Raw genomic sequence first — 14,019 nt, 5'->3', positions numbered from 1 at the left:
TTCAAGAACACTGGACATCAACGCTGTTTGCTTCACCTGATACTTCATTGCGATTTTGAAGGTAACGGTAACTTTGGACGCCAGCCGCCACGGAAAATTAATGTAACCAGTAGTGTAATGACTTACAGCTCATGGGGACTAAAAAAAATAATGTAATTGCCTTTGAAATGAGTAACACATCACTTTTTTCATATTATCAGCTGATGCAGTTTAGAACTAAGTTAGTGCTTTTATTTTGAAAACAGCATACTACAAGTGTTTCCGCTCTACAGGGAGACAACACAAACAGCCTGGCACCTTTTTCTTAGCTGGCTAAGTTTGTTGCCAAAGTTAATGACTTTTAAAACTCACTTCGTATCGTCTGAATGATGGAAACGACTGTCACAGCCAATCCAGTGGAAAACGCAGGTCCGTTCAACTGGAATATATACCAACTTTCTTGTAACTGCTAGCTTCATTGCCTAGCATCGTTAGCTAGCCATCCTAGCTGCCCAGCTAACAGCACAGATTGTAGCTAGCAAATGTAAACACTCCAATAAATTGGAATGAGTTACAAAAGCAACGTTACATTGTGTGTAAGTTAAGAGCTTCGATACTTCTTAGTATTTTTCCCGAATAAATTAAACAGTTACTCTCGTTTTGATTAACTGTTAGTTTCCCATTGTCCATTATGTTGGCTATGTGTATGATTAAAGAAGCTGTGACTGGTTCTGACAGTTGTGGTTGTTTTGTGGTCGGATTATGAACCATGAATTTCTTCAGCTTGGTGTTGTTAAATTGTGTTATTTTGCACAGTGCTAATACATAGACAGGTACAAGCTGTGATAAAATACAAGGTTGAAAAACAGAGAAAAATGCTGTTCTCCACAGGTGAGCTATAAAATAACCCCAAGGGGCTACTAAAACCTCTCACCTGAAAACAAAAGAAAGCGATACACCAAATGTTGGACTGTCTCTGGTCAGAGAGGTGTTGTCTGCCCTCACCACAGTTTCCCTCAGTATTATAATCTGTGCCAAGAGACACTGAGGCTGTTCTGGCAATGTGTCGCTTTTATTTTGGCAGCTGCCACTGTGCTGGCAGCCAGCATCAGTCTACCTTTCCAATATGACAGTTATTGTTTTGGCCAAAAAAAGCTCTCTCTACTGTACTGACTGTGCAAGTTCCATGTTTTCAGTTAGGTTAAATACATTTTCCTACCTATTATGCATGGAAACCCCATACATGCTGTTCTCGTATTCTCTTGTCAAACTCCAGTCACTTGAACTTGGTGTAGAGCCTCATGGAGGTTTATTGGCCCTAATTCAACAGAACATATGTTATTGGAGGTGTTTACTTGACACCCACAATGACATACCTGCTCTCACCCACCCACCTTTCCTCTAATATCTAAGCCAGGTTTCTACTGAGGTTCTCACCCAAAATATCACAAGGAATAGTTACATCAGATCCTGTGTAAATTCGGCAAATATGCATACGTTGTAAACCTTAAACTACAAGGTTCAGGCATGCAGTGAGAGAAATAACTATATGGATCCACTGGCATGTACTGACACCACTGAGAAAAGAACAAGTGTTTCAAGAAGACACTTGTCACTTCACACAGACACACATCACGACCCTGCCCGCCCCCTGTCTGTCCCCGTACAGGTATATTCCTGCCGTTGTCATCGTTACGCCTGCTGATCCCTCCGCTGCGGCTGGTTTCCGCGGCGATGTGGCTGGCGGCTCAGCGGAGGGATGTGCTGGACTACGAGAAGCTCGACAGGTTTGTGACGCTGGTGACGGCGACGGTTCCAGACCTGCTCAAGCCCAAGGAGCGAGCCAAGCTGCTGCTTCGTCTGCGAGCGAGAGTAAGTCAGGCGGTTGTGGGGTGAAATCTGGTTGTGAAGGGGCTGTAAATAATGTAATAATCCTCCTCCTCAGGCCCTTTGCTCCTGCTGAAGGACTGTTTCCCTGCTCACAACTCTACCCTGCTGCTCAAATATGGCTTGTATGCACCTGTCACCTTTCACCTCCTCCTTACCAGACACATTATCTCTCGTTTCAGGTTATTCTGGAGTTGTGTGGTGTCGAGCAAACGGCCAATATCATGTGTATACAGCCTCATCTAGAACGAATCCGGCCGCCAGGATACACAGGGGTAAGTCACAGTTCCTTCTGATTTGCGTAACCCTGTCTGTTATTTTGTATTGTACTTGGACTTCTTGGCCAAACAAGATGGAACAAAGCTCCAAAGAATTAACATGTAAATTAAGATTTACATACAATCTTGGGACAGTTCAGTCTTTATTTGTGAATATTGGATGAGATGTTGTGGTGGAGGTGTAAGTGTAGATGCAATGTCCCTACATTTGACTATTCTGCACTGTGTTGGTGTTAAATGGACAGGTAATAAAGCCATTTCTGGACTCAACATCTTCAGTTTACACCAGTTTACAGTGTGGACGTCCTTCAGGTTGCTGTCACTCAACTCCAGCTCTTTAGGTGAGAGGAGACTGAGCTGAGGCCAAAACCTTACAACAATTCTCAGAGAAGTTGCTAATTTAACCTGAAAAACCTGAACAAAATGGAAGACGGCTTTAATCCGAAACAAAATTCCCAGGAAGGACGAGGCGCACCCTAACCCTAACCTTTTGCTGTCACCTCTCCAACATGGTGGCCTGTCCCTTGAAACAATTGGTCAGCTGGTGCAGGACAACCTTACAGTCCTTTTTATCATTTATGAAAAATGATAAAAAGGAGAAAAGTTTTGGAAACATCATGATATTTAATTTGTTTGTTTTTTTCCTGACTACTGAAATTTCCCCAAGGGGATCAATAAAGTGCTATTTTATCTTATCTTATTAAACTAGACCTTCCTGTCGAAGGAAAATATTGTTGGTCGCTGACTGTTTTTTTGTTGAGTTAATAATATTATAATCCTGGATTTTAAAGTGAAAAACAAACTAATAATTAAAGTTAGTGTAGTTGATGGTTACTTTTTAATTCAGTCATTACAATTTGGTCATGGGAATTAGAAAAGGGGTCATGGAGAAGTCATGGAGTTTCATGAGTGAAAAGTGTGTGAACCCTGCTCAGTGTTTTTGGGATGGTCTCTGTATTAACGGTCCTGTCTTGCAGAGTGGGGATGCAGAGGTGGACGCAGAGGAAGCCATTTTCCTGGAGCTGGTCCAGACGCTGCTGAAAGACCCAGCAGAAAGACAACACTTCTACCAGGCAAGGCAGCTTCACATCTCTGGTTCTAAAAACTGAAATAATTGTTTTTGGCCCCAAAAAAGAAAGATTAAAAGTCAGTGCTTACCTTGACTCCATGACACTAAAACCTACAAATCAAACTAGAAATCTTGGTGTGGTTATGGACTCTGACCTAAATTTCAAAAACCACATAAAGACAATCACAAAATCAGCCTACTACCACCTTAAAAACATAGCAAGAATGAAAGGATTTTTATCTAAACAAGATACAGAAAAACTAGTTCATGTGTTTATTTTCAGCAGGCTAGACTATTGTAACAGTGTCTTCACAGGTATTAGCAAAAAATCAATCAGACAGCTGCAGCTCATACAGAATGCTGCTGCCAGAGTCTTCACTAACACCAAGAAAATGGAGCACATTACACCGGTCCTCAAATCGCTGCACTGGCTTCCCTTATGTCAAAGGATAGACTTAAAAATCCTACTATTAGTCTATAAAGCACTAAATGGTCTTGGGCCCAAATCCATTTCTGATTTACTTGTATGTCATGAAGCACCCAGACCCCTCAGGTCATCTGGGACAGGTTTACTCGGTGTTCCCAGGATCAAAACCAAGCAAGGTGAAGCAGCTTTTAGTTTCTATGCTCCTCACCTGTGGAACAAGCTTCCTGAATACCTGAGGTCTGCTAATACTGTCAGCTCATTTAAATCAGGGCTTAAAACATTATTGTTTACTGCGGCTTTCCAATAAATTAAATACGTTTTTAATCTTTAACTATTTATTTGCTTGTTTTTTTGTTTTTATTGTCTTTTAACTGCAATTTTAATGTCTTTTTGTCTTCTTGCTTTTAATGTCCTTTAAATGCAATCTTAATGTCATCTTAATGTCCTAGTTTCAATGTATTTCTATGCCTTTGTAAAGCACTTTGAATTGCCTTGTGTCTGAATGGTGCTATATAAATAAAATTGCCTTGCCTCGCCTAATGAGCTAATATCAGCCCTACGGCGTGGTTAAGAAATCTTTTCCATTTACATCTCTCCCTCCCAGGAGGTTTTTCCAACAGAATACGGCCTCAGCTACGACACGGACATGCAGCTTCTTATCTGGGAGTTCCTCTCCAAACTGGAGAAACTCCTGCCAGTACCAGACCTTGGTCAGGTAAGACGTTACACAACAACTACCTGATACACACACGGTTAAAAAAACTAGTGGCTCAGTTGGCTGAGGCACATACCGTCCTGGGTTCGAATCTGGCCTAAGACCTTTGTCACATTTCACCTCTCTCTCTCTCTCTCTCTCTCTCTTTCTCCCTCTCTTTGTCTCTCTCTCTCTCTCTCCCAACTTTTCGTAACTTTTTGTAGAGTTTTTGTTCAACAGGGTAGTATGCTATATTTGAAAGCATTTAAGTCGATTACCGTTACTCTCATTATCAATAATACTAGGCTGTATTTCATAGCATTTATTTTGAATGCTGTTGTTATTGTTATTATTAGTAGTAGTAATAGTAACTGGAGCAGTGTCACCAGTGGTTTCAGTGTTGTTGATTGCAGTGTCGTCCAGGAGTGGAATAGGCTACATTTAAAAACATTTAAGTTGGTTTCTGTTATTATTAGTAGCAGTAGTAGCAATAGTGCTGTGTGTACGAATGTATGTAGTTAACTTTGTTTTATGATTTGATTTTTATTCACTGTCTGAAGTGAATGTACAGTTCACTTTTACCCAGAATTAAAACCACTTAATTCTGTGGGTTTTTTTGTCGATGAACAGACTGTGTTGTGGCTCAGTTCTGCCCCCTCTGTCCTGGAGGACTGCCTGCAAGCGCTCTCCAACCCCGATGACCTGAAGTCTCTCCTGCAACACCATGAAAGCCTCGAGGACCTCGGCACACAAAGTAAACAAGATTCATTGGTTATGTCTTCAATTTTCCATCTTGGTGACAAACATCGAAATGCCTATTCACTATCTCTCTGTTTTGATATAGGTAACACAGTGGAGATGTCCTCCCAGGTGTTTGCCTGCTCCCAGTGTCCGTTCTTCCACCTGCAGGAGTCCTTCCTGCTGCAGCACATTGAGCACAGTCATCCTGAGGAGTTCAGCAAGCTGCAGAGGGCCGCCGAGGCCACCGAGGCCCCCAGGAAGAAGGTCCAGCGTCCCGAGTTCCCCAAGCCTTTCCCCATCCACAACAGGCCCGATCCTCACGTGTGCCAAGAGTGCGGCAAGACGTTCACGCGTGCCTCCGACGTGACCCGCCACCAGCGCATCCACACAGGCGAGCGCCCGTACACCTGCCAGGAGTGTGACAAGGGCTTCAAGAACTCCTGGGACCTGACCCGACATCAGCGCATTCACACCGGGGAACGGCCCTTCCTCTGCCCCCAGTGTGGGAAAGGTTTCACCCAGATGGGCTTGCTGAAGCTGCATTTCGAACGAACCGCCTGCAGCCAGACTTGCGACCCTCCTCTAGAAACCACGACAGAGGAGGTGGTGGCCGAGGAGACGGAGGAGAAGGGGGGCGGTCAGTACAAGTGCCAGAAATGCGGCGAGAGCTTCGACACCATCCTGGAGCGGCTGAGGCACAGGCAGAGCCACGTGGTGCGACGTCAGTACAAGTGCAGCCAGTGCGAGAAGATCTACGGCCGAGCCTCGGACCTCAAGCGGCACCAGATGAAACACACGGGCGAGCGGCCGTTCCCGTGCGAGTGCGGCAAAAGCTTCACGCACGTGTGGCTGCTGAACAAGCACCAGCAGATCCACACCAAGGAGCGTCCGTACCCGTGCGCCGAGTGCGGGAAGAGCTTCACGCAGCTCCAGATCCTCAACAGGCACCTGCTGACTCACAACGGCCAGCGGCCTTTCCAGTGCTCCTACTGCGAGAAGAGCTTCACCCAGCTGGCCGGGCTGACGCGGCACGAGAGGATCCACACGGGCGAGAGGCCGTACCTCTGCTCCGCCTGCGACAAGACCTTCCTCACGCACGGCGAGCTGGTGAGGCACCAGCGCAGCCACAGCAACCTGCGCCCGTACGCCTGCCCGCAGTGTCCCAAGAGCTTCAAGACCAAGCGCGCCCAGAGCGAACACCTCAACACCCACACGGGCGAGCGTCCGTTCACCTGCGGGCGCTGCGGGAAGCGGTTCGCCAAGTCCACCTCGCTCGTCCGGCACAACTTGACTCACACGGGGGAGCGGCCTCATCAGTGCGCTCAGTGCGGGAAGACGTTCCTGACCTCCGGCGAGCTCCTGCTCCACAGGCGGATCCACACGGGGGAAAGGCCGTACCCCTGCTCCTACTGCGAGCGGAGGTTCAGGTGCTCCTCCGACCTCAACATGCACACACGGACACACACGGGGGAAAAGCCGTACAACTGTCTGTTCTGTAAGAAGAGCTTCTCCACATCCACGCGGCTTAAGCGACACCTGCGCACACACATAGGGAAGGGCATCATTGTGGAATCACTATGAATTGAATTTTTGAGCTGTCAGAAGCTATTTATCATGTATTTATTTGACGATGGCATTAAAAGGACTTGTGCTGTTTGCCAGATGCTTGTTGGTTTCTTGTTAAAAATAAAAATGATGCCTTCAATCCATTTAACAGTTTCATTTGAATAAAAAAAATCCTTGTGAAATTCATCACAATAGGGCAAGATATAATGCTACAAGGTAAATATTTTTGTGATAATAACCTTAAGGAAATCAGTATTTTGCACAAACTCCTTACCTCAGAATGGGGATGACCATTTTTACAGTTAGCTCTCTTACAGAGGGCCCGTGTTTTTTTGGTGTGGTGAAGCTCTCTAACATGAAATCATGTTTTGGAAAAATAGATGGGCTGTTTGTTTATATGTACGTAAACATATGCACCATTTTTAGTGTTTGCCAAGTAAACTCAGATATGACTCAACCTCTGAATCCGTTCCAAAAAATATGAACCAACTGACACCATGGAACAGATACATTCTGACTTATTTTTAGCTTGTTTTTGCCTGACTCATACTTGTATTGCGTTCCACCCTCAGATCATATGATTGTAAACTCTCTGGAGTTTGAAAGCAAACTCCCTGTTTGGAAGCAGGGAGTGTTGAAGGGGAATTCCACCAAATTTGACCTTTTAGTTTGTTATTCAGATTTATTTTGAGTTGCTGGTTGTGTTACTGGAGATTGTGGAAATAACACAGATTTATGGGAAATAGTGAGGATTGCTGTTATGTTTGAGCTCACTCAAGATGTGTGTGTGTGTGTGTGTGTGTGTGTGTGTGATGAGTATGTGGGTGTGACAGAGAGAGAGAGAGAGTACTACTAATAAAAATAATAATAAATAGCCAGGTAACTAATAACTTGAATTCGTAAATGAATGAATTCAAAATTGAATCTTTAATTAAAACAAATTAATTCAGTTTTTTTTTTTTATTAAAAAAAAAAAAAGAATGATGCTTTGTGGTTCTATGCCTGTTTTTTGTCACTGATCCCAGCCTGGCGTTTAAATACAAACAACTGACATTAACGTTACCTTTCAAAAGAAGATAAAAAAGAACTTGTCAGCAAACCGTTTTTAACCTGGGAAAAAAACAGGCATCCTTGGAAAATATCCATCAATCGGTTTACCGGTAATCAGCGTTGATACCGTTTAATTTAGATGGATGTCGACAAAGTCATGGAAAAGGTGAGTAGCGTTTGAGTTTCATTCATATTTTCTCTGTAGATAAAGTTAATATAACAGTGTAACGTTAGCTGTAACTGTTAAGATTGTAGTCTACCAGCTTGCCAACGTCAGTAGACATTTTAGACCCAAAACACATTTTTACATTTCAAATTCTTCCTATTTCAGTTAATTTGTTTCTCTTATTTTTGTTCATTAGCTAGCTAGCGTTAATTAACGTTAATTTCGGATCTAACGCTAATTGACTGATGTGTGTTTCTAGCTAACTAGAGGTTTTGCATTTCCCCTTCCCACTGAACAATCTTACGTTGATTAGACGTTTAAAACACGTCTAAATGGCCCATAGCCGTCTAGGCGACGTTGAAATCATGTCTTTTGCTCAGTGGGTTAAAACGCAGAACTAACTTACAGTAATCCTACAATACAAATATAACAGCAAAACAAGTCCTCACAAAATATGGATGATAGCCTACCATAGGAGATATAAAAATTAAGAAAAAAAAAACTAAAGTGGGAAAAAATCACTATATGTTCACTGACTACCACAGACAGACCATAACCTACCTATAGAAATATTATAGCTATTTTTCATTAGGGTTACTAAAATTAATTTAACTGCCTTTTGACTTTGATTTTGAACAATTAACAGCCTGTCAAAAGTTCAAAATTCAAATAACTGACCTGATGATTTTACCTGATTTAACGTTAAACTAATCTGCAATTAGCATCAATCAACTAACCAACCATTATAATTAGCTAACCCTCATACTGGCATGTAGAAAAATGAGTCAAAAGCTACAATGACTTGTCTGTAATTTCTTTAAATTTTCTCTGTAGCAAAAAGAACCACAGTAATGCTATAATGCATTTTGGAAGGATGCTGAACAAAGTCTTTATTGATATATTATAATGATACCATAGGAGATTTTTTTTAACAATGCCATACATTATGATAAGGTCACTATCAACCACTGACACACTACTAGTCTCTTTAGGAACATGATATTGATTTTTCACTTGGCTAAAATGTGACTGAACCAGAAAAACAATGAGCCTGATCCTTGTCACATTTCACCATACAGTTTCCAGATCCGGAGCCTCTACATGTGACAGAACTGAGTGACGGGAAGAGCTTAACGCCGGAAAAATACAACACCCAGTCCACCTTGGAGTCCACAGAACAATGCCGACGGGACACCAGCAACAACTTTTGTGAGTTGAGTGAGTTTACATTACAAGCTCCGGCAGACGATGCTCCAGTTATCTCCAGTCAGTCTGCTGCTGAGCGTCTTTCGGACTTGGAGGCCGACACCTTCGGACTCGGAGGTGCTGGTCTTGAGGGGAAGGACACAGATTCCCTTCCCTCAGGCTCTGATGGCAGCGACATGGAGTGTGACCGGACTTTGGTGGACTCCGTCAAAATGCGTCTATCGTCCTCTGAAATCCGACCGGCGAACGCCTCAGCTGTGATTCCTCCTCCCAGACTCCAGGACCGTGAAGGCAACGTTGTGGATCCCGCACCTGTCATGGTTGACGATGTGGACCGTGTGCGCACAGAAGTGACACAAGTTGAGAATATGCGCTGTGATGCTGCAGAACTGCCTGATGCTTCCGATATGAGATGCAGGACTACCAACGGGTCTGAAGTTGACCATCCGGCAGCTTCCGACAGCTTACCGAATGCCGGAAATACAGAAAGCCGCCATGACAAGCCAGTAGATGAGTTTGCATTGCCTGCTCCTGGCATTTTACAAAGCCAGAACACTGTCAACATTTTGTCAGCTGAAGTAGACACAGATAACGGAGACTTGGCGGACAAAGCTAGGTTGACGTCTCCGGCCGCTGATGGTCACAAGGACCAAAACCCTGAGGATCTAAGAAACAATGCTGTAATAGATAGGCGTATTGATTTTCCAATCTCAGGCAGCAACTTTGACCCATCAGCTGTGACTTTGCTCAGCTCTGACCTCACTTCACTGTCCTCTCAAAACAAACATCCGCTCACTCCAAGAAGGCCGCACCATGATGGCATTAATGAGGATTTCCTGCCTGTCACGGGTCGCAGTGATACTACACAAGTGGCTGAACTCATTGATGTGAACTGTGAGACTAAAGCGGTGACTCAAATTGTCCACCAAGCAGCTCCTGAGGTTCCTCTCAACACTGGAAACACTCTGAGCCATCCTCCTGACAAGCTGGAAGCCAGAGTCATGTCGGCTGTCGCGGCGTCCCGGGCCGCTGTCGACTGCTCCCGCCACGTTTTGCCAGTTTCCGGTGACGCAGACCAGGACGAGGAGAGCTTAAATGAGAAGTCTGTGGCGACGCCTCTGACCGCTGGCGTTCAAAATGGCCGAGACCCAGAAGATCTCGTTAACTGTGCCGTAACAGATAGGCCTATGGATTTTCCAATCTCTGACTCTGATAGCAGCTACAGCGACTGTGACCAGAACTCTTGTGACTTTAGTGAGTTGAGTGAGTTGTTACAAGCTGGTGCAAAAGTTTGCGCTCCGGCAGGTGATGCTCCAGTTTTCTCCGGTCGGTCTGCTGGTGAGCGTCTTTCGGACTCGGAGGCCGGTGCTGGTCCTGATGGGATGAACGTACATTCCCTTCCCTCAGGCTCTGACAGCGGCAACATCCAGTGTGACCGGACCTTGGTCGACTCCGTCTGTCTATCATCCTCTGAAATCCGACCTGTGATCGACTCAGCTGTGATTCCTCCCAGACCCCAGGACCGTACCCCACCTGTCATGGTTGACGATATGAATTGTGTTGACCATAAAGGCCGTGATGCTGCGGAAGTGACTGAAGGCTTCAGTGTGAACTGTGAGGTTACCAAGGCGACAGAAACTCGCCATCAGGCAGCTTCTGGCAACTGTCCGAATGCCGAAAACACGGAAAGCCGCCGCGAGAAGCCGGTAGCCGCAGTCACACTGGCCGCTCCTACTAAAGGAGAATCCCAGGCCGCCGCTGTTGACTCTTCCCACCGTGTTTGTCCAGTTCCCAGTGACCAGAGCTTAAGTGATAAGGCTGTGATGACGTCGCCAAACACTTCAAACGCTGAAAATCTAATTAACTGTGTTGTGTCAGAGTGGAAGCAGCCTCCCAGAGACCACGGTGAATTCAGTGAAATCCCTATCTTCTGCCTCGATGGTGGCTCTGCGGCCTTAGAGGATGGAATATTTCGGCGTGCATGTTTTCTAGATAAGGCCGTCGGCTCTCAAAACCATCGGTCCGTGACGAAACACTGGCCGGGCTGCTCTGAGGCCGTTCGCACCCCGAGAACAGAGCTGAACCCCGCTGTGAGAGGGAAGGAGGGCGAAATGAAGACCGAGTATGGCTTGTTTCCAAGCAGTCGATACCTGGACCGTGAGTATTCGGTCTTTAGGCCTTTCTTTTTCGTTACGCAACAAGACTGTCTGTTACTAATACAAAAATGACATCAGTGAAGTGTGATCAAGTTGCTTTTTCTCTGAGTTTTAGAGTGCAAAGTTACACAGATTGATGTGCTTTTCCCCGACTCTTTAGAGTGTAGTAGAGATTGGCGCGAAGAGCACCGGGAGGAGGATAAGATTTGTGAAGAGATGGTAAAGAGGCTGTTCACTATGACTATAAAATGTTCCACTGATCGCTCGAAGGAAGCTATGTCCGAGCAAGTTCAGATGACGTCTCGGCGTAGAGTCGGGACGGCCCGCATGGCGTGCAGAGACACGAGGAGCGCCCCCGTCGGCCGCTGCGACCCGAGAGACGCCGAGCGCAAGGAAGACGCCCGCATGCGTCTCCGCTGCGCTTACGATATGAAATACGGCAAACCTCAGGTGGACTCTGAAAGGAGCGGTGGGAGGCTGACGGTGAGACAAGACGGGGATGATAGAGAACTTAAAATGGAAGGTCAGAGTAAAGGGGGAAAAGGGTCAAAGGGCAAAGAGAAAAAGGGAGGAGGAGGAGAATCCGGAGGATGGGCGCAATCCCTTTTCGAGGACAATGTGGGGGCAAGTGACACAAGCAAGCAGAGGAAGTCAAAGAGCAGGACAGAGCGGAGGGGTAGGGGAAAAGAAACAGGGGGTCGAGGGAGAAACGGGTCCGCGAAGCAGCAGGAGTCGTCCGCAGGGGAACCGGAGGAAATGAAGATTTTTAGAGGGGATGAGGGGAGAGAAGACGAGGCCGCGAGGAAAGTCTCGAGCGCCGACACCATGGGAAAACTTGGTTTAGGAAAGAACAGAGAAAAGAAGAATATAACTAAGGCGAAGGAAAAGACGAGAAACAAACTGCAAAACAGCAACAGCAGAGAGGAGAGAGAAGGCGGAAAGAGAGAGAAGGCCAGAGAGTTCAAAGAAGGTAGCGCTGATCAGTTGGTGGCATTGGAAGAGGGCTGCTCAAATGTCCAGGGTGAGCTGTTCTTTAATTAGCTGTTTAATTACTTTTATTGATATTCAGCTCATTCACTGATTCATTCATTTGTTTGTGATAGTGATGGTCATTTTTTATAATGCTGATAGTTGGCACAGCAGTGTCAGTCTCCATGCCTTTCCGTTGTATATCAAAATGAAAAAAAGACACGCATGTCCAAAAGATAGGTGCTGGATCAAAGGAAATATCAAGTGAAATACAACAGAAGGTCCACAAACAATACCCATGAACCCTAGTAGAAAGTCACGTGACTTTTAAACTTAGGTTTTTATGGGTATTTAAAATGGTGATTCTTTGTTGTTTGTAGTAAGTCTGATGAAGAGATGCTTGCTTCACTTTTTTATGAATTTCTTCATAAGGCGGGAGCATTTTTGTGTGCGGATCTTCTGTTGTTTTTCCTTTCCATTGTATGCCATATTATACAGTATGTGCATGTGTATGAGTGTGAGAGTGTAAACTGATTTGCAGTTTGTCTTACAGAACTGAAGGTTAAAGAGCGTCACGCAGGGAGTGAGGTTGAAGAGCAGGATGCCACAGACGAGAGTAAAGCATTTGTCTGTAGTCCATCCGAGGCTGATAGACTAGAGAAGGAGCTGGCGGTAGAAGATACACGACACTCGCATCCTCGATGGAAAGATGAAGCCGAGCAGCAGGGAGAGATTTCGGAGGCGAAAAGCGACAGACGCCCGGGGGAACTCGCCTGTCAGTCTGACGAGCCCCGAGGCGAAGGCAAGAGTAGCTTCGCTGTTCACAGGAGGCGAAACGGAGCGAGAGAGCAGAGATCTGTCCCGAGGGGCCTGGGGAACGAATTCGCCCAAAGCAGGCGGGACAGAGCGAACCGCAGGGACAGAGCGGCGAAAAACCTGGACGCCACGCGGAGGCTCGGGAGCTCGTGGTCGGAGGGAAAGGGACGCAGAGAGAGCAGTGAAGCAGGGGGCGGAGGGGCGGAAAACAGCGAGGCGGCTGAGAAGAAGCGAGAACAAAAAAAGAGGGTGGGTATATGGAGCCGATCCTATCGGGGAAGAGGGAGATACGAAGAGAAAGAGCATCCGTCAGAGCAAAGCTATGATTCTGTGATCAGAGAGGAAAGGTGGCGAGGGACCAATCAGAGTAGAGAGCAGACACTCAGAGGTGAGCGTTGTTTTAGGAGCTGTGGAGTAAGAAAACAATAGAAGCCTAGTTACTGTGCCAGAGCGTGACGTCACACTGTACGCTGCTTTATAGGGCTGCAACTAACGATTATTTTCATTGTCGATTAATCTGTCGATTATTTTATCGATTAATCGATTAGTTGTTTGGTCTATAAAATGTCAGAAAAAGGTGAAAAATGTGGATCAGTGTTTCCCAAAGCCCAAGATGACGTCCTCAAATGTCTTGTTTTGTCCACAACCCAAAGATATTCAGTTTACTGTCATAGAGGAGTAAAGAAACCAGAAAATATTCACATTTAAGAAGCTGGAATCAGAGAATTTTCACTTATTTTTCTTTAAAAATTACTCAAACCGATTAATCGATTATCAAAATAGTTGGTGATTAATTTAATAGTTGACAACTAATCGATTCATCGATTAATCGTTGCAGCTCTAGTGCTTTCTGCTGCGTCCTTGCTTACTTTTACAGTCTCCCTGTGGTCAAAACACAGGCACAAATTTCAATTCAACCTGGAAGTTAATTTCTAGACATATAATTAAGACAAAACAAATTCATCAGGCATTACTTTAACTTATTTTCAGACTTGTGTTATTTCAGAGTCATTCA

The 14,019-nt window shown here is 45.2% G+C and overlaps 1 protein-coding gene across 1 annotated transcript; it reads left to right on the top strand.

The window, feature by feature from the left end:
* The first annotated feature begins 277 nt into the window (after positions 1 to 277).
* On the top strand, positions 278 to 7,515 carry LOC139660128 (zinc finger protein ZFP2-like). Its single transcript, XM_071538187.1, has 7 exons — positions 278 to 408; positions 1,649 to 1,851; positions 2,049 to 2,141; positions 3,122 to 3,217; positions 4,245 to 4,355; positions 4,965 to 5,088; positions 5,179 to 7,515. Exons 1-7 carry the CDS (start codon positions 366 to 368, stop codon positions 6,654 to 6,656), a joined length of 2,148 nt encoding a protein of 715 aa, XP_071394288.1. The 5' UTR covers positions 278 to 365; the 3' UTR covers positions 6,657 to 7,515.
* The last annotated feature ends 6,504 nt before the right edge of the window (positions 7,516 to 14,019 follow it).

The sequence above is a fragment of the Centroberyx affinis genome, unplaced genomic scaffold (assembly GCF_046629955.1).
Source record: "Centroberyx affinis isolate AG114_WGS23_722 - 3 ecotype Tasmania unplaced genomic scaffold, CSIRO-AGI_Caff_v1 ptg003220l_1, whole genome shotgun sequence".
NCBI classification, from domain to species: domain Eukaryota; kingdom Metazoa; phylum Chordata; class Actinopteri; order Beryciformes; family Berycidae; genus Centroberyx; species Centroberyx affinis.
Note: the sequence above shows the minus strand (reverse complement) of the source record. Positions and strands in the feature narration are given on the sequence as shown.

Excerpts from the sequence above, each read along its gene's own strand:
- LOC139660128 (XM_071538187.1), top strand. The coding sequence starts at position 366 with ATGATGGAAACGACTGTCACAGCCAATCCAGTGGAAAACGCAG. Across the intron at positions 409-1,648 it reads CAATCCAGTGGAAAACGCAG|GTATATTCCTGCCGTTGTCA; the intron begins GTCCGTTCAACT and ends GTCCCCGTACAG. Across the intron at positions 2,142-3,121 it reads GGCCGCCAGGATACACAGGG|AGTGGGGATGCAGAGGTGGA; the intron begins GTAAGTCACAGT and ends CCTGTCTTGCAG.